Source organism: Trichosurus vulpecula, chromosome 4, assembly GCF_011100635.1.
Source record: "Trichosurus vulpecula isolate mTriVul1 chromosome 4, mTriVul1.pri, whole genome shotgun sequence".
Classification (NCBI taxonomy): Eukaryota; Metazoa; Chordata; class Mammalia; order Diprotodontia; family Phalangeridae; genus Trichosurus; species Trichosurus vulpecula.
This window is the reverse complement of record NC_050576.1, coordinates 185,817,050-185,838,061: the sequence shown is the minus strand read 5'-3', so window position 1 is coordinate 185,838,061 and position 21,012 is coordinate 185,817,050. Positions and strand designations below refer to the sequence as shown.

General features: G+C 37.0%; 1 protein-coding gene across 4 annotated transcripts in view; it reads right to left on the bottom strand.

Annotated features, from left to right (window-relative positions):
• The window catches only part of FBXL20 (F-box and leucine rich repeat protein 20), a 101,073-nt gene that overhangs the window by 40,897 nt on the left and 39,164 nt on the right, over positions 1-21,012 (bottom strand). For all 4 annotated transcript variants that reach the window (XM_036754206.1, XM_036754207.1, XM_036754204.1 and 1 more), the window contains exon 2: positions 13,091-13,152. In XM_036754206.1, the coding sequence (XP_036610101.1) occupies positions 13,091-13,152 (62 nt within the window). The remainder of the gene's footprint in view (positions 1-13,090; positions 13,153-21,012) is intronic.

Below are 21,012 nucleotides of genomic sequence, written 5' to 3'. Positions count from 1 at the left end.
CCCATTTTGCATTTGGAATCACAGAATGTTGGAGATGGAGAGCCAGAGATTATTTATTTCAGATTAGAAAGAGGTTCAGAGATGTAAGTGACTAGCTTATGATCCCAGAGGTAGGTAATTCATGGGAAGAATCCAGGCCTTCTTTGTTCTAGACAACAACGCTTCTCACTACACCACTTGTGGCAGCAACTGTTTATTTTGAAAGTAGTAAAGCTTAAATTTTGTGAATGAATATCTAGCTAATATCTAGCTTTTCAGCATTTATCTTGTTTTCGAAAATTAATGGCTGTTCCTCCCTTCTCCTCTCCCAACAAGAAAAACAAAATCTTTGTAACAAATAAACATAGTCAAGAAAAATAAATCCCATTGGCTACATTCAAAATAAATGTCTCAATCTGTACCCTAAATCCTCCACTGTAACAGCTCTTTCGTACTTCTTTTATGTGAGATAATTTATCCCATGCTACCTCTGTCTTCTCCCATGCATCCATCTTTCTCAACTTTAGATGTCATCCAATCATGGTCAATCCCCACTAACTGCCCTAATAATGAGAAAGTTCTTAGGAGTTACAAGTATTATTTTCTCATGTAAGGATGCAAAAAGTTTAACCTTATTTAATCTCTTTCCTGTTTAGCTTTTTGTGCTCCTCTTGAGTTTTGTATTTAAAAGTCAGATTTTCTATTCAGCTCTGGTCTTTTCATCAGGAATGCTTCTAAGTCCTCTATTTCATTAAATATCCATTTTTCTCCCCCTGAAGGATTATACTCAGTTTTGCTGAATAGATGATTCTTGGTTGTAATCCTAGCTCAGGGTGGAGAACCTGCAGGCAGTTTTCCTTTGATAATTTTTTTGAAAGATGATGTCTAGGTTCTTTTTCTTTTTTTATCATGGCTTTTATGCACTCCAATAATTCTCAAATTATCTTTCCTCAATATATTCTCTAGCTCAGTTGATTTCCAAATGAGCTATTTCATATTTTCTTCTATTTTTTTCATTCTTTTCATTTTATTTCTTCGAGTCTCATAGATTCATTAGCTTCCACTTGCCCAACTGTAATTTTTAAGTAATTATTTTCTTCAGTGAATTTTTGTATCTCCTTTTCCATTTGGCCAATTCTGCTTTTTGAGGAATTCTTCAACAGATTTGTGCCTCTTTTACTATTTGTCCTATTCTCTTTTTTAAGCTATTATTTTCTTCTGTATTTTTTGTTTACCTTCTTTACCAAGCAGTTGCCTCTTTTTTCATAATTTTCTTGCATCACTCATTTCTTTTCCCAATTTTTCTTTTACCTCATATTTGATTTTTAAAATCTTTTTTGAGCTCTTCCAGGGCTTGAGATCAGTTCACAATTTTCTTTGAGGCCTTACATGTAGTTGCTTTGATTTCACTGTCTACTCCTGAGTTTGTGTTTTGGTCAGGTTCTTTTTTTGTTTGCTCATATTTTTCCTAGTCTTTTCACTTTTTACTATAGTTGGGCACTCCTCATGGAGTGGAGAACGCTGCCCCAAGCTTCACCTTTTTTGTTCTGCTGTTTTCAGAGCTAGTTTGGGTGGGGGAGGGGGGTTGGGGATGGGAAGGAAGGTGGGTCCATAAGTTTTTAGTTCTTCCAAGGTGGTATGATCTAAGGAGTGGACTGTTCTCTCGGCTTGTGCTCTGGTCTGCAAATGCCCACAAGCACTCTTTGTACCCTGGAACTGTGACCAGTGGACACGCTCTCTAGTGTACTAGTGCTCCTTCTTACCCTGGGATTTCAAACAAGAAAAACATGTGGGCAACGCAAAAGAGTCCTGAACCCAGTGCCAGCAAAGAAAGGGTCCTCTGTAATCTCTTTTTGACCAGTTGTCCAAACCCCTTAACATCTGTGAGCTGAGAGCTCCAAAAGTCATTGCTGATTCAGTTGCCCACAAGGGGTGCTGCTGACTTGCCGGGGGCTGCACTCAACTCTCACCCCCATAATACAGACCTTTCCTACCCATCTTCTAAGTTGTCTCAGGGTGGAAAATTGCTTCATCCTGACTTTTTGTTTGTTCTCCTGCTCCAGAATTAATTTGGTAGTGTTTTTCAAGGTTGTTTGGAGGTGAATTTGGGAGGGTTCAAGCTATTCCCTGCCTTTACTCCACCATCTTGACTCTATCTGGAAGGTGTTTTAGGCTGAGACCCGTATTATATCATGAGTTACAGCCTCCCCAGCATAATGGCAATACTTTATCAACATTCTTTGGGACTAATTTTTCAACCATTTGGGAAGCCATATTAATATACTTAAAGTCCAGCCCATATTTAAAAAAAAAATCACTTCTATCATGATATTATAACAGACTTTGTTAATTTCCTGGCAGAAGCCTAGGTTTTTATTTTATTTCCCTAATATACTAGTCTAGCAATCTTATTAGAGAAAGAAATAAAGCTAGTATAGCGTGGCAGAGAGATACAGTGCCAAGAATACTGGGCTTAGGAAATGCGTAACTATGGCTCTATGAAAGCTATGCAGCCTTGGGCGGAAGAGGTTGGATCAATCAATGAATAAATATTTATTAAGCACCTAGTAAGTGTCAAGCACAGGTGGAAACAGTGACAAAAGACAATCCTTGCCCTCAAGAGACTTATAATCTAATGGGAGAGACTACATATAACCAAATATATACAAAGCAAGCTATGACCAGGATAAATAGGAAATAACCAAGTGAGGGAAGGCACCAGAATTAAGAAAGAGTTGGAAAAGGCTTCCTGTAAAGATGGGATTTTATTAGGGAGTGAAAGGAAGCAGGGGAGTCAATAGTTAAAGAGTAGAGAAGGGAAAGCACTCAAAGCATGGGGAACAATCAGAGAAAGGGCCCGGAGTCAGAACAGCAGTGCCACTGGCTTGAAGATTATTTGTTGGAGAATAAGCTGTAAGAAGGCTGAAAAGGTAGGAGGGGGATCTAAATGCCAAACATCATTTTGTATTTGCATTCTGGAGGCAATAGGGAGCCACTGGAGATTAAGTAGAAAAATCATTCAGTGACTAAGGCAGACTGAATTGGAGGGAGGCTTAAGGCAGACCAATCTATCAGCAAGCTACAGCAAATAGTCCCAGGTAGGAGGCAGAGAAGGCCTGCATGGTAGCAGTGTCAGAAAAAAGAAGGGGTTGTATTTGAAAGATCAACAGGCCTTGGTAATGGATTGGATATGAAGAGTAAGAAAGAGGAGTCAAGGTTAGCTTCTAGGTTGTGAGTCAAAGAGACCAGGAGGATGGTGTTGCCCTTTACAGTGAAAAAGGAAGGTAGGAGGGGGGACGTTCCGGGGGAAAAGATAATGAACTGTTTCAACAAGTTTGCTTCAAGATGCCTACTGGACATCCACTTTGAAACATCTGAAAGGCAGATGGAGATGCATGATTGGAAGTCAGCAGAGGGGTTGGAGCAGATTTTATGTATATACATATACATATATACACACAGGAAACTGAGGATTGGTCAGATAGGTAGGAGGAAAACAGGAGTTGAAGAAGAGACTGTATTGTGTAATGGCAAAGCTTTCCATGAACAAATGCATATCTTTTTAATACTTTCTACTGGTGTTTTTAATACTAACACTTCGCTGGTGTTGCTACTGGTATTGTCATAGAGACACAGGATACAACTACCTCTGAAGAACTAAAAACATAGTACACAGAAGGCAATAGAGAAATACATGATGGATATAAACAGACCCCAAAAGTTACGGCCTCCAAAAAACAAAAGTAAAAGATATTATCAAGGAATTATATGATAGGAGGAAGAAATGGGCTAGTCACATGGCAAAAATTTGGGACCACAGGTGAACAGTAAGATTCCTCCACTGGTAGCTTCAAAATGTCAGGAGAAAGCAAGGAGGGCCATCAGAACATTAAGTGGACTGCCTGTGTTTTGTTTTTGGAAGGACATGGATAAGAATTTTATGGAATGGGCAGGCCTTGATGGGTTATAATCTATACTGCTGGAATCAACTCCTTAATTAATGAAATTACAGATGCATCTGAGTACTTATCTCATATGTTCATTTCACCGGAAAGTAAACTGAGTCAGAAAGGCAAACTGCCATAGGTTACTCAACTAGTAAAAAATTAAATTTAGTTCTTATCCTAAGTTTAGCACCATTTTCCATTATTTCATTTTTTCTTAATTGAGAAGTAAGTACCAAAACCAGTTTAGAAATTTGAACAGTGGGCCCATCCTGTCTTGTCCTAAATGTACCTTTAAGTCTTTTTTGGGGCAGCTAGGTGGCACAGTGAGTAGAGCACCAGCCCTGGAGTCAGGAGGACTTGAGTTCAAATCCTGCCTCAGACACTTGACACATGTACTAGCTGTGTGACCTTGGGCAAGTCACTTAACCCCAACTCCCCAACTGCCCTGCCTTTCCCCCTCCAAAAAAAAAAAGGTTTTGGCGGCCCTTAGCAATTGAGGCAAACTTCAACTCATTCTGGATGTTTAGCATTCTTAATGCTGATTTTTTCTTTTTTTAAACAAAATTTTGTTATCTTTGTTTTTCCCTCCACAGAATCATTCTTACCAAAGTATCTCTAAGGCCATACTTACTATTTGTAATTTTGCAACATTCATTTTAAACTGCTGTGCGGTTATTGTTCTTTCCATTTACATCTGGGGTCACTGTGTTCCCTCATTTCTTGGCTCTGATTACTTCACTTTACTTCAATTCATACAAATTTTTTCATGCTTCTTGGTATTCATCTTATCATTTAGTACAGCACGATAATATTCCATTCCATTCACATATCATAATTTGGTAAGCCATTCCCCAACTGATGAACACTTCTTTTAGGTCCATGTCACTGCTATATTTATTTGTCTTTATTTAGGTACCCCAACTTAGTTTTTGTTTTTTTGATTACATGTCCCTTTTAGACTGGAGCATATTAGCGCTCCTGTACAGCTGCCCCCTTTTCTTCTTCATTGGAGTCATCTGATTATATCATCAGAATTTCCTTTACACGGCAGACTCACACTATCATTTCTCTGAATTTTTTTGAAACCTCTCCTAAAATCAGATTACCTATATGACAATCACCAGTACTCTCCTTCTGTGCAAGCACAAAGATGACAAATCACTTTTCCCCTAAAGTTTCCATTCGTTCCACTTCACCAAATCAGATCATTCTTGTATCACAAGTAGAATAATTAAGGAAATTTAAAACACAAACTAAGTGGGAACAAAACAAAATTTCTTGGAATTTTATTAGAATCTCAAACTCCAGTGGACTTAGTTCAATTAAATAAGAATTTACTGAGTATCTTTGATGTGCAAGGTAAGAGATGGTAGGTGGGGAAGGGGAAGAGATCTAAAGATAAAACAAAAGTCTCTGCCCTCAAAAAGTTTATAGTCTACTCATAGAAAACAATAAATACACAATCACAACACCTGAAAGACACATGACCTGTGTTATAAAGGAAGGAAGCTGAGAATTCCATGTGGCAGTGGTGAGAGAAAACATTCCAAACATGGAGGAAAAATGCAAAGGGAGACAAGTGAGATTTGTTTTCGTCATATCTACTTAGAAAAAGCCTACTGGACATCCAGGTGGAGGTGTCTAGCAGGTTCAAGCACTATCTCTTACAAAATGTCTTTCCTGATGCTTACAGGTACCTTTCATATATTGACTCCACAATGGCACCAATTTTTAAATGGTACCAAATTTTTAAAATTTTATGCTCTCCTACAACTGATGACAAATACTAAATGATGGCACAGCAGAATCCCAGATATTATGTGAAAATTTAATCTTCCAGCTGTCAGTGGCAGTCACAATTGTATAGTGTACACTCATTGCTTTCCCTTCTTAATTTCCAGTTTTCGAAGCTCACGATGCTTAAAGGAGAATGCTAGAACAAAAATGCAGTCAGCAGGAACAAACCTCTGAAACTTCTTTTTTTCTCATTCTAATCCCATGAAGAATCTTTCCTTATCTGAGCACACTAAAGGAGAAAAGATTTCTTTCTTTACCTAAAGTCAATGTAAGAAAAAATGCAAAGGTCTCTTCATTGTAACAAAACAGAATATAAAGTATAAAGAATTTAAGCCCCACCCCCCAAAGATATAAAGAATTTTCACTAATTTTCCAGTCCATAACCAAGCTTAATATTTTACCACCATAAGATCCATGCTCATCTGGGAATGCTTTTAAAATGCATGTTTGTTTCTGAGCTTCAATATAAAATGATAAAACTCTTATTTGCTAGGCTAATAGAATTAATCAGCTGGAGTCATAGTTCAGAAAGCAAAATTTATTCTAAAAATAGCAAATAATTTCATAAGGTTTTCTATAGTTGGTATTTCACTCTGTTTAGAACCTGAAGAAATGCCTATAATTTCAGGCAATCATGAAAATGCTATTTTGGTTTTATATTTCAAGTTGCAAATCTATTTTGGACTAGCCAAAGACATCTGCTGAAATCTATTATGTTGTTAAGATGCTTTTACTCTTAATAGAACTATAAGGATCAAGAACATGACTTTTTGAATTAATAATGTTCAACAAGCATTTAATTTTCCAAGAAATGGAGAAGGGAAGATAGATTAGTACAGCTAACAGTAACTAATCTAACTAAACTATCAACATGAAAAAACATCAATCACCATTTGTTGTGCTATAGAATTGATGATTCAAGTTTCCACAAATGCTGAACCCTAACATGAACATTAATGTTTCTCAAAAGAGAAGTGTCTAAACCTTCAGAAGGCAAATAAAAACAGTAAATAGTTCAGAAAACTAGAAAAAATGCCAGATCTTATGCTTTTATGTACCACTTTACGCTTTTATATGGTTTGTTTTCAAAAGATCTAGTCAGACTTTCTTGAAACCATTTTTACAGATCATATTTTGGTCAAGAAAAATGGCATGATTCATTTTCCCCTATCATAAGCTAGCCATAACGTCGAGACTCATTACTTTGGGAGTTTTTGAGAAACCAGCGTAATTATTCCCAAGGAGGTAGGCTGTGGAGTTAAATGGTAATGGAATATATAATGGTAAAAATACCAAAAGAAAGGTGGTGCAGTGAGTAGAGCACCAGCCCTACTGGTCAGGAGGACAGGAGGACCTGAGTTCAAATTCAACCTCAGACACTTGACACCTGTACCAGCTGTGTGACCTTGGGCAAGTCACTTAACCCCAATTGCCCTGCTCCCCCCCCAATACCAAAAGAAGCAACAGTACATAAGCTAAAAAAGAATAGCTTAAAATATTCTCTTTTGTTCACCTTTTTTTTCCTGATTGCCCTAAACCACCAAAGCCAAACTAAGCAACAAAAAAGCAAACAACATCCTATTCCTTTACTTCTAGGTTCTTCACACTTTCTTTCTTTCCTTTTATTCCATTTCAAAATCCACCCTCTGAAACTGGAAGCTTGTCTTGCTTATGACTAAGCCCTTCTTGAATCTATCTTCTTTTTAGTCCCCAGCTCCCTTCTTCCTGTTTCTTCCTGATTCCCTTTGAATCTATTTCTACACCAAACTCTTTGTGTGTAGGTGTTTGTGTTCAATCTTATGTCTAATTAAGATCCAAGAGAGGTAAGATGTAAATGTGTAGATCATTTATCTACCCCCTTCCTCCATGTTTGGTGCATACTCTAATGTGAGATACTCCCTTTCCTCTCTCTTTCTTCCCTTAAGTATTCCTTTCATTTTCCTTTTCTTTGGCCTATTTTATAATTTTCCTGTCCCACTCCTTGCTTTTACTCTTTCAGCATACCTCATTCTAGTAGCACCACATTCCCGTTCTTTTTCACTGTTTCTACTCTGCTGAAGAATGGAAAATGAAAAGTTTGTGCAAACTATGTTTAAAGTAAGGGACAGGACTTTATCAACCCAGCTCCAGACCATACAACAAGATCATGCTTCTAAATACCCAACTCACACACTTCCTTACTATCTCCCCCTATGTGTAGGTATCTCCCCCTCCTCCTTGCTTTGGGAGCTGTACTCAAATCATTATTGCTATTGATTCTGGAAAGGGTGTTAAAATTATCCCTTATGGTTTCCATTCATCATTCCTATGACTTCCCACACCAAAAAAACCTCTCTTGTTTTCTGACCTTCTTAGAACTCCTTTGGTATTTGTAACCCCAGCACTTAGCACAGTGCTTGGCACTTGAGAAGAGCTTAATTTTTAAAAAAAGACCTTTCATTGATATAATCTGAGGTGTTCTTCAGCAACTCATGTTGCAGAATATTAACAGGTGTTCAATGCACCAACTTTGTGATTTCAATTTGAAAAGTTCAAATGCTCCCCCTTCATCCCCCTTTATAATCTTACTTCTTGCTTCTCAGCTGTGTTCTATATTGCTGAGGATGCTGACCAAATAAAATCTAGTTAATCAAGATACTAATGTACAATCATATGATACCTGGCTCACTTAAAAGTGGCTCCTATCCATCTGCCCTATATTTACCATCCTTATGGCCAAAGAACCTTAGTTAGCTGTAGGAAAAAAAAAGATATAGACAAAAAAGGCCCTGCAAGTTTCTTATGAAGAATAATAATCCCCCTCATGATCAATACACCTTCATCTTGAAACTATGCCAATTCCAATAACTAAAGGAGTATGCATGGGATCAAGTACATATCACTTGACTTCTCATTTTTTGTAGTTATCAATACCATCCTCATAAGAGCAGCATTGCAAATTAATGTAAATACACATTGGTAGTAGCTAAAGACATAAGACTCTGTCGTCTAAACAGTGATGCTCATTTCCAGAAGGCACCCCTAGATAAATACAGTGAGTCTTCTTTTCAAAGGGTACACTGTCAATCTGTGCGAAGTGAATTTCACAGTATGCAAACAATGAATTCCAGCTTTCATGTATCATTACTTATGAACTTTGTTTCAAAAAGGATGAGAAAAGAATTACTGAATTAAGTTGAAGGTAAGCCAAAATCAGAACACTCGCTTAATTCATTGGTAACACCAAGTCTTCATCATCTAGCAGACAATAGAGTAGTCTAGAATTTTCTGGCTGTATGCTGGGTCAAATAATTAGACACGGTGGTATAAAATAGAGCCTATCAAGGGCTGTCATAAATTCAAACTATGCTTTATTTTCTTAAGGAAGAATTGATCTTTTTAGGGAACAGTACAATATACCTTGTCACAAGAAATTCCAAATATTCTAAAAATTGTAATAATAAAGATGTCATGTGAAACTACATAGGACTCATTTCTGCTTTGACTAAAGACCCAGTAATCTCTAATTAAGTTAATAGAATTCATAATTGGTTAGGATACTATGCTATGAACACCTGTCTTTCCCCTCCAAAAAACAGGTAGTTTTATTTTTAAGTTGTTTGTAAATAAATTTATTTTCCAAAGAAACAATAAAATACATAGGTCCTAGTTTTCTAGGCCAATCCTACAAAAGCCTACTTAGCCTGTAATGTACTTTTGGCATACACTGGTGATACTGTACAAATCAAAACCAGTATACAGAAAAAGGTTTCTATGAGTAAATGAATTCAGAGTTTCAATTTGGTGGGACTAAAAGGACTGAAGCAAGGGTTCTGAAGTAAAAAGCTGGAAAAGGACTCAGGACCCATAGCAGAGGTAGGGCAAAGAGAAACAGCAGGAGAGAGGGAATAGCTACCAGTACTAGTTAGAAATGACCCTCCCTTACTCTCTGTTCTTTTACATGGAACATGATTTATACTCCTTTTCCTTACCTTTCCTCCTGTTACTGAAAACTGACACTGTGGGTAGGTTAAAGGTGATGATAAAGATAAATGTCTGGGGTAAGAGGAACAATAGTAGCAAAATATTCTCTTTCTTACCTTCTCTCTTGTGACACTTGCGCTGGGTTTCAAGAGAGGGAATAGCAGGATGATAAAAATGTAATTCCCTCCCCCCATCTCCTCCTGCCAACAACCAGTGTTTTAAAGTGATGGGTAGAGACAAGGAAAAGAAGGATTTTTCGTCCAGTCCACTTATAGACTATTTGCAGTGGGATAAAGGTCACTGTAGGTATCATCTACAGCAGCAAGAAAGAAGCAAAAGGAGATAGAGAGTAAAATCCCTGGCAACAGTAAAAAGAAAAGTGGAATTTCTCCAGGATGCCCTGACTAGAGCAATCATTTGTAAGGAATTTAAGTTGGGTATGAATAAGTTAGGTAGTAAAAACCTGAACTTGTCTGTCTTTAACTCATAAACAAGTACACATGAAATATACTTTATGTAGTCTCAAAGAATCTTTTCATAGATAGGTATTTAATGTCTTAAATTTATCTAATTTTACAAATGCACTACTGGTAGAGTTGCGAACTGTTCCAACCACTCTGAGAATAGTTCAGAAGTATGCCCAAAGCACTATAAAACTTGTGCATACCCTTTGACTAAGCAATACCATTCCTAGGTCTATATCCCAAAGAGACCAAAGAAAAAGGGAAAGGACCAGTGTATGAAAATGGAGTGAAGAATTGGAATGCCCTTCAACTGGGGAATGTGGTTATGATTATGACAGAATATTATTGTCCTGCAAGAAATAATGAAGGGAATGTTTTCAGAAAAACTTGTAAAGACTTATACAAACTGATGCAAAGTGAAGTGAGCAGAACCAGGAAAACATTGGACAAAGTAAGAATAACATGGTAACAATGTTAAATTATAAGAATTGTGAAACTCAGCTACTCTGATCTATACAGGGATCCACGATTCCAAAGGACTCATGATGAAAAATGCTATCCACCTCCATCCACCTCCAGAGAGAGAACTGATCAACTCTGCGTACAGATTGAAGCATATTTTTTTCATTTTATTTATCTTGAGGCGTTTCTTTTTGGGGGGGGCGCATGGCTAACATGGAAATGTTTTGCATGACCTCATATATATAATAAGTATCACTGCTTGCTTTTTCAATGGGTAGGGAAGGAACTGGAGAGAGGAAGAGAATTTCAAACTCAAAATTTTGGGAAAAAAATCCATTTTTCCCTGAAAAATTTGTCTGATTTTTCCTCCAATATTATGAATCCCTCCTTAGTCATCTTTGCTTTATTCAGTATTAGAATCAAGTTTTTGCTGTTCAATAGTTTTCAGTCATGTCTAACTCTTCATGACCCTATTTGGGATTTTCTTGGCAAAGATACTGGAGTGGTTTGCCATTTCTTCTCCAGGTCATTTTAAAGATGAGGCAACTGAGGCAAACGGTTAAAATGACTTGCCTAAAGTCACAATGCTACTAAGAGTCTGAAGTCACATTCGAACTCAGGAAATGTGTTTGCCTGACTCCAAGCCCAGTACTCTATCCACTGCAAAACTCAGTTGCCCTAGAAGCAAACTAGTGCAACAGGAAATATAGAAACCCTATCTGACAAAATGTCTCCTTTTTACAAATTCACTCCTATAATAAAAAGCATTTTATTTCTTGTAGTAGTCTTTATCTTTTATTGGCTAAAAATTCAAGTCTTACCCATAACTATAAAAGGGATCTTTTTAATTTTTTCATGTTATCTCTAATATTCAGGTAGTATATCTACTTTGAGATTATTTGTGGTATATGGTATAAGATCCTGTTGGTCTAAACTTAATCTCTGTCCAACTACTACCTAGTTTTTTTTTCCAGTAGGCCTTGTCAATTGGCTAAATTCTTCCCCAAGTAATTAATGATCTTATGGATGTTCAAATATGTATTATTAAGTTCAATTATATCTAATTCTTTCTGACCTAGTCTCTTAACACTGATCTAAGTTTTCTATTTTTTTTTAATGAATACTTAATATGGGGTTTGGAAGTGCTAGTTCCCCCATTCCTACTTCCCCTCATAATTTCCCTTAGGATTCTAGAGCTCTGGCTCCTCGATGATGACTTATAACAATAAATGTATAAATTATTTTAAATAGTATTATTTTTATTATATTGGCATATCCTAGTCAAAGAACACTGAATATTTCTCTTTGAAGTGCTTTGTAATTATTATTTGACAGGTGTTAGGTGAGCCATAGTAGGATGGTTTTCAGATGTTTTATGCATTCTGTGGTTGGTTTGAATAGGGATTGTTTCCATTATTTCTTTCTGGATTGTTATTGCCACACAGAAATGCTACTGAATTTTATGGGTTTATTCTGTGTCCTGTTTATTGTCATGACTATTACAATTAGTTTCTTTGCTGATTTTCTAGGGTTTTCTAGGTAAACCATATGATGTAATTTTATGACCTCTTTGCTTATATTTATGCCTTTAATATCCTTCTAGTCTTTACTGGTATTTCTTAAACTATGTCAAACAACAGTAAGGGGAAATGGAAACTATGCTTAATTCCTGTATTTACTGGGAAAGTTTCTGTTATTTCTCAATTGAATAGTAGTATGTTTTTAGATAGATATTTTTTTCATGTTTTAAAAAAACCGTGAATGAGGAAAAAAGTTTAATCAAATATCTAATAAGATGTCATAGATATCTCTGCCTTCTAAATTTAATCTATAAAGGAACTAACACAAATGGATATTACTTGCAGTTCTTCAAACATGGCACTCCAGCTTCCTTCAAGACTCAAAACAAATCCCACTTTCTGCAAGAGGCCTTTCTGGGCTTTCCAGCTACTAATACCCTCTCAGACTGCAATCTAGTTACTCTGTATTATCTTGTATGTATTTAGTTATTTATACATTATCTTCCTGATTAGAATGTGAGCTCCTGAGGCAGCTAGGTGAGGCAGTGAATAGAGCACTGGCCCTGGAGTCAGGAGGACCTGAGTTGCAATATGGCCTCACACTTGATACTCACTAGTTGTGTGACCTTGGGCAAGTCACTTAACCCCAACTGCCTTGCCTCTCCCCCTCAAAAAAAAAAAAAAAAAAAAAAGAATGTGAGTTCCTTGAGAACAGGGACTGTTATTTGCCTTTCTTTGTAACCCTAGTCCTTAGCATAGTGCCTGGCACATAGATGCTTAATAAGGTACTTTTTGACTTGACCTTAAATCAATAAACAATGTAAATTTGCCATTGATAAAACAACAGCAGCAGCAGTAACAAGTATTATTAAGACTGTCCAAACAGATGGTAATAATTCTCTGTAATAGGCACTGGGTGCGAAACAGAAATAAAAGTATTCTAATTTCATAGACTTACCTTAGCAGTAGTTCTTTGGGAAGCTTTTTATTGATCACAGCTTCGTCATTGTTTGAGAACATCTGAGGGGAAAAAAGAATGTAAAGTTCCACAACTTTTAGAAACACTCTGCTCTGCTCAAATAGTAGAAATTCTTTTAAGAATGAAGTCAGAAAAGTAACCCAAGCCAAAACAAAGTGTTTTTAAATCCATCCCTCTTCCAAACTTTCTTAGATCTGTGGAGACTATTAAGGTCATTTCAGTCACTCAGATTCCCAACCTTGGAGATATCCTTGTGTTCTCTCTCCTTTACTCCCCATATCTAATTAATTACTAAATACTGTTAATTCTATTTCTTATCTGTTCTCTGCACACCCACCCACTTTCTCACATACCAAATCTACCTCCCTAAGTCAGAGTCTCAATACCTCTCACCTGGACTATTGCAGCAGCCTCCCAAGTGGTCTCTTTGCTTCTATCTTCTCTTCCCTTGCCAAGAAGTTCTTTCTACAGCTACCACACTGATCTTCAAAAAAAACCTGACCATACCACATCCTTCTTAAAAATCTTAAGTAGTTCTCAATTGCTCCTAGGTAAAGTACAAACTCCCCAGCATAGCAATTTAGCTCCCAATTACCTTTCTAGTAATACTTCATATAATTCCCCTTTCTACACTCTCAGTTTCTGCCTGCAGGGTTTATTTCCTGTGTGGAATCAATCTCCCCCCCTCCAAGCCTTTGCATAAGAAAGGCCCTACACAACCTTGCCAGCCAAAGGATTTCCTATACATACAAAGGATGTTTTCCTCCTCGTTTATCATGGGCCACCCAAAATCCTTTGGCATGGTGGGCACAACAGGTTGTGCAAACCTAGCGTAAGAGATTCCCTAATATCCAGAATGCACTTACTCAAAGGTTCAAAAAGGCTTATTTAACCTACCGCCCCCTTTAAAAAAATTACTCAGCACTCCGCCCCGCCCCCAAAAATCTAACCCTTTAACATTTGGGTTTTTTTTTAAAATGTGCATCATTTCAAAAAAAAAATACAAGTATATTTAAATGACACATCTTACATTTAATATTTTGTTGTAAATTTGTGGGGTTTTCCTACATTGAAATTTTGATGATGTAACACTGAGTCATAACTGTATAGTAGCGTATCATGAACAAGTCATTAAACCAACATATTCCGATGTTGGCTATGTTCCCATATATCTATGCAAAGGCTATATGCTTGCCTACCAACACTTGCTTGTTAAGACCTGTCACTGGACTTGACCATTGATTAGTTAAAACTTGCATTTTATGCTTATTTGGAAAATAATATAATCACTATGACTTTAACTCTGTTATACAACAGATGAAACATATACAGTTTCTCAAAATTTTCTTATCATCTCTTCTTTCCTTATGCTTCCACGGCCCTCTTATCTTTATTAAACACCCCCCCAATTGCACCTGAGGCTACTACTGCACCCCTGGATTGTTCCAGCATCCCCAGGGGGTGGCACCACCCACTTTGGGAATCTGTGCACTGACTCCTCAGTTCTACACTGTACAACTCATTTATCACTTCCCACCCCATGCCTTTCTTAGCACACATGGTCTCAAACTGTTAGTACTGTCTAAGGTTATTTTGTATTACTATGGACATACTTTATATTTATTTGTGTACATTCTATATTTCTCCAGTAAAACATAAGCTCCTTCGGGGAAGGCATCCTTTCACTCATTTACTTTTATACCTAGGACCTGGAAGAAGTAGAAATATAATGTTTGCTAGCTTTACTTAAAAATCACTCCTGAAGCTAAAGGATTACTGAAGATCATTTAAAACAGCATCGTAAGTCCTGGAAAAGAACACCCCTACAGTAGAACAATCACAAAAAAGCTAACCTAATTTAAGATATCCTTAACTTCAAATTTCCCCAAACATCTCTCATACTTAGCTTACTATCTATAAAATTCCCACTAATGGTCTGAATCTTTTAAAAAATGGGAGGGGGAGGAAGCATCTTTTTCAATGCCTTTTACAGCCTAGGGCACAAACTGATCTAGTAACCATCACCATAAGCCTTTCATTCCTATTAGGAATGGATAGCTTCAATCAGAACCATCACTGCTGCCAGAGAAAGTCTGTAAAAAACATATAACCAAGACCCAAACACAGAAAAATCTGTAAAAGTTAACAGAAAAAGACCTATTCTTATTACTGAAATGAAATTAGGATACTAATTTTTCTTTTAATTTTTCCATTTTAAAAAAAGTACTTACAGCAGTAAGTTTGTTCATATTAACTAGCAAAATGAATCTTCGGTGCCTGGCTAAGAAGATAACACTTCAGCTGACCAGCAATGAAAAACCACCCAAAACGACAAAGTAGAAATTACTAAGTACTCTGTAAGCTACCAAAGGTTTTTGAATAGCAGAGCAACATGATAAAAGCCATCTTTTAGGAGGATTAGTTGGGGAGCAGTTATGTAGATGAAATGGAACAGGAAAAGACTAGTTAAGCAGGAAAATATTTCAACAGCCTATGGCTGAGTCTCCACTGGGTGGTGGCAGGAATAATGAATAAAAGAGAACATAGGAGACGTGGTGAAGGAAAAATTTAGTCACTGATTAGAAGACAGAAAGAAAGTAATGAATCAAAGATGTCTCCAAAGTTTCAACACTAAATTAGGAAAAGAGTTCATGAATGGATAAGTTAAGAAGAGACGGTTTGAGGGTTTTGTGGGGTGAGGAGTAAAGGACAAAGTATTGTTGAGACTGCTAGGATGAGAGTAAGAAGACAGTTCTAGCCCCAGGGTCTGTAACTTTGGAGAACTCACAGATAAGAGATGTGAAGAGATGGAGAACTCACAGATAAGAGATGTGAAGAGAATCACCTGTAATGGCAGAGCAGGAAGGGAATGTGTGACTGTCTGCATAGACATGATAGTTGAAAACATGAGTAAATGAGTAAATAAAAAAAGGAATAGAGAAGAAAAACAAAGACTCTAAGGATATCCAGCTGAAATCTGGGAAGGAGTAGTCAGTAGAAAGAAACAAAACGGTTAGTGAGATAGGTAGATAACTACTAGTATGTATGACAGAAGCCAAAAGAACAGTTTCAAGGAATGGATCAGTGCCAAATGTCAGAGAAAGATCAAGACAAAGGCCTCTAGATTTGGCAAAAAATTCGGGGTGAAGTACTGGGAGTAGAAACCAGATCATGGGAGGTTAGGAGGGGAATTAACTTCATTCAATAAACATTCCTTTACTGTGAAAGAACATACAGATGAAAAACGACACAAACACTATCTTCAAGGAACTTACACTCCAGTAAAAACAGCCGTATACTGTTATACATACATAATATTTTAAAAGAAAATATTAAAGCTAAAACTAGAATAGCTTGAGAAGTTCAGCTAAGGAGGGTGTGTGTGTGTGTGTGTGTGTGCGCGTCTGGGTGACAGGGAAAATGATAGTGCAACAGTTTTGGACACAGTGCGTCTGAAGTGTCCAACAAAGTATCCAGGTAGAGTTTTCTTTTATATGAGGTAGGATAGGGAAGAGAAAATAAATACTTGATAACTGAAAAAATAAAACAAACAAAAAAAAAAAACAACTCCATGGTAAGATAGATGAAACCATTCCAATGAGATTATATACAAATGAAATTTTGTATGAACATGTGATGAGAATCAATTAAGACTCGCCTATGATCAAAGTCAATTCCAGAGTAATTTCAAGTACACTGAGCTAGTCCAATTTCTAATTTTAAAATAACTTAGCCACATTCAACAGCCCCTTCTAATAAGTCTACATTTCTAAACATTTAGACTCTTAAAACCCCAGTGACTTGGTCTGCATTGGCACTAAATGTTGCTCTGTATAAAACTAATAAATTTTCCCCCTAAATTAGATGACTAAGGAATAACACGACTTTCAAACCTCTTGTTTCAAAAAGTAATGAAATTGTCCAAGAGGGATTCTAAATATTATGAAGAAACTTTTAAAAAAATACTATTTCATTCTTTGTGATCATTTGTTTGACCTATTCTCAAATCTATCTAACTGTAATGAAGCATTTCTACAGTTTAGTTTACAAACCACACAAAGAACTTCTTTGTTGGCCTTTACTCAGATGAAGCCTGAAGCCAGGTTAAGGCTGGAAATGTTGGAGTGAATAGATTGGGAAAAGTAGGTGAGAAATATTCACTTGCTCAGCAGTGACCCCTACTGCTTAATAGATAATAAGCATTTTTTCTGTATAAATAAATATTTTTTAAGTATCCTCACTATCTCTCCACTCCACCTTCCCATACCCAATCTGTTCCCAAGGCCTTTACAACATCTCTCCAATATACCTCCTTCTCTCCTCTAACCACTCCACCACTCCAGTGCAAGCCTATCACCTCACACCTGAACTATTTCAATGGCCTGCCTTAAGTCTCTCTCTGCACTCCAACCCATCCTGCATTCAGCCACATATCAGAATCTTGTCAATCACCATCCCTACTCAAATAAACTCTCATGGCTCCCGATCACCTCCACAGGATCAAGTAAAAATGTTGTGTTTGCCATGCAAAGCCTTTCATAGTCTAGCCCCCTCCTACCTCCTACCTTACCTTTCCAGTCTTCTTGTAGCTGAAGACCACTATTAGTAACCAGGCTGTTCCAGAAACAAAACATTCTATCTTTTGGTTCCAGGCATTTCCTCCAGCTCTTCCCCTGGCATGGAACACCTCCTCCTCCACTGGCTTTCTTTAGGTCCCAACTAAAATGCCACCTTTTAAAGAAAATCTTCCCCAACTCCTCTGAATTCCAGTACCTACCCTCTGTTAATTATTTCCTATTTATCCTGTATATAGTTTGCTTTGTATATATTTGTTGGCATGTTATCTCTTCCATTACATTGTAAGTTCCTAGGGGGCAGGGGCAGGGACCCAGGTTTTTTTGTTTGTTTGTTTGTTTTTGGCTTCTTTTTGTATCCCCAGGGCTTAGTACAGTGTACACAGCAGGCCCTTAACAAATATTTGATTGATGAAGTAACACTGAATCACATCAGGGGAAGGTCTGCAGAAGAGCTGTTTTATACTGATAAAACAAAGGGCAAGTTAATTTGTGAGAATACAGAAATAAAATTTATTTTTAAAAGATTTATGACCATCTTTCCAATCTCAAAGAAAGACTAATCATAGAGGTGAGGGTAGAGAGGATTTAGTAGACAAGATGAAGGTAATATGAACAAAGTGGTTTTGTTGTTGAAGGGAAAGGGGAAGAGTTCAAACATAACAGTGTGGGGAACTCACAGGGCATAAAAACTCCTACCAATGCACATCAGCAACTCACCTGTAACTTCTAGTCTTAGAGCAACAGTTCTTAACTTGGGGTCTATGAATTTTTTAAAAATATTTTTATAATCATATTTCAACATAAATGGTTTACTTTGTAATCTTACATATTTTATTGTATATATCTAAAAACTTTATTCTGAGAAGGTATCCATAGCACTGCTAATATTGCCATAAACTGCCAATGGGATCAGCGACACCAAAACCTTAAAAAAAAAAAAGAGTTGCTTGAGGCACTTATAAATTAAGTGACTTGCCAATCATTCTGCCTCTTTAGCAAAGTCAAATTTGTTTTCAACATGTACATTAAAAAAAACTTACGGATTAGACTGATGGCCTGTTTATTTCATATAATACAAGGTAACAAAAGTTTCAGTAAAACAAAATAATAGAAACAAATCACTTGGTCTTCACTGTAATGGAACTGAACCAGAAGAGTCCTCCTTCCACAAAGACCACTCAACTTCTGGCTAATAGCATGTTTCTCACTAAATTTACCTAAGGAAGTAATTTAGTATTTGGGTTTAAAGCTTATAGAGAACTTAACTGAGGCACCAAACTGCAAAGGCCAGAAGCCCTAGATCTATGTTTCAGTGGCCACTTAAAATCTATTGTCCATATTTGAAAAAAAAACTTTGAAGTTGTAGATTCACAAATTTACTCCCATAAGTAATTTTTATTGACACTGATTATGCTGCTCCTCTACATCCAGCCAACACCAGATGTTTTTTCTAATACACCAATTTTCTTGCCAGAAACTAAGAGAAAAACATTTTTCTATGGCCACCTTAACTTAAAACAAAATAAGTATATACCCTCTCCACCCAACATCTTATCCCCAGTAGGAATATAACAGCTTTTTAAATACAAACTGAAGCCAGTTCATTATGATCCCATGACTAAATGTCTCCTAAGAAAAGAATTCTGAGATATAAAACAATAATGAAAGGGCATTTGGGGACCAGCCAGTGCTCAGTAGGCCCAACTTCTCCAGCTCTGAACAACTTCTGGCATCTAACTCAATTTCTTGGATTTTTTTCCACCTTGACTTCTTTTTTGCTCACACACTCCAACTATCTATCCCATGGCAATGTCTGCTCTGAATAAAAGATTTTGCTTTTTTTCCTTTTAGATTATTCTACCATATCCAACTTCATCCAGAAAAAGATTTTCTGGTTCTAAGTAATCCCACATGACCTACAGAGTGGGTGGACCATATTTTAAACAATACTAGTCCATCTTCAAAAATCTACTATGCTCTGCTAAAAAACTTCTATTGAATTTTCAGGCCAAAGGGAAAGGTGACTAGATATTTGCATCAAACAACAGGCATTTAATAGCTAAAGAAAGTAAAGATATTTTAAAACTTTAACTAGAAGAGGGTGGATAGCATATAAACCTAATCCAATTACAAAAATCCCTAACAGAATGGATGGCTTAAAATTCCCATGCAAAAGTTCCAGCTCATATGCCAGAACTTGAAAACTGGCAGAACTTTTGGAATTTTCCAAGGAATATGTCAGTTAGTAATTATACATTATCACTCAATACACAAAGCAACTTCACAATTCTGAAGGTATTTCTAAAGCTATTGTGCATTTACATGCCAACACTATTTATTTGTGGAAGAAGTATTTCTTTGATTGATCCAAGAATGTAATTTCAGAGTTCCATAGCGGTTTTCTATTGTATATAGAACTACAGAATTTCTTGGCTAAAAAGAACTTCAGTGGCTATCAAGTTCAACCCAAACACAAAGCGAAAGCCAAGCAGCCATTCAGAGTCTCTTCCTGAAGCCCTTCAATAAAGGGGAACCCACCGATTACTAAGGCAGCTCACGCCATTTTTTATTAGGAAGTTTTTCCTAACATCAATCCTAAACCTGTCTATTCAAGTATTGCTCCTGGTTCTGCCTTTGGAGCCAAAGAGGTCAAATTTCTCCTGCACATAACAGCCCCTCAAATATATGAATACAACTGATGGGGTGATGGGCCCTGAGTACCCACAAGGAAAAGATTGTCTTTGAAAGCAACCCAGTCCCACACATTTCAGCAGCCCTATCACTGCTCGAGGCATCTGGCCAACCCCAGCCCTCTTAAATCACCTGATTAGCTTACTAAACTCTTGGCCCAGCCCAGACTACTTGCATATAAGGACCACTCCTTAATCCCATCTAGATCACCTAATGAGCCTACTTGACTTCCTTTCACTGTTGCCCCAGGCCCACCCCAGACTACTTACCACTCCTTAATCTCATCCAGATTCCTTTCACTGTCCCTTTTTGATATAAGCATTAGTCTCACCCCTATTAAGCTGCAGGTTCACTAGGAACTACTATTGGTGTTACAATAAACTGCCCTTTACTGGAAGGTTTGAGTGCAGATGTGCCCTGTACCCTGATATTTTGGGGCTCCCAGCAACTGTAAATCGCATCACAACTATATCACATCCTCCTTGAATTTTCTCTTCTCCAGGGCAGATAGACATTGCTAGCTCTTTTGACCCATTCTTCCAATGACATAAATTCCTCTTTCATCATATTGGTTGCCCTCCTTTGGACATCCTCATCCTCTAGGTTTATCAATGTCTTTCCTAACATATGGGA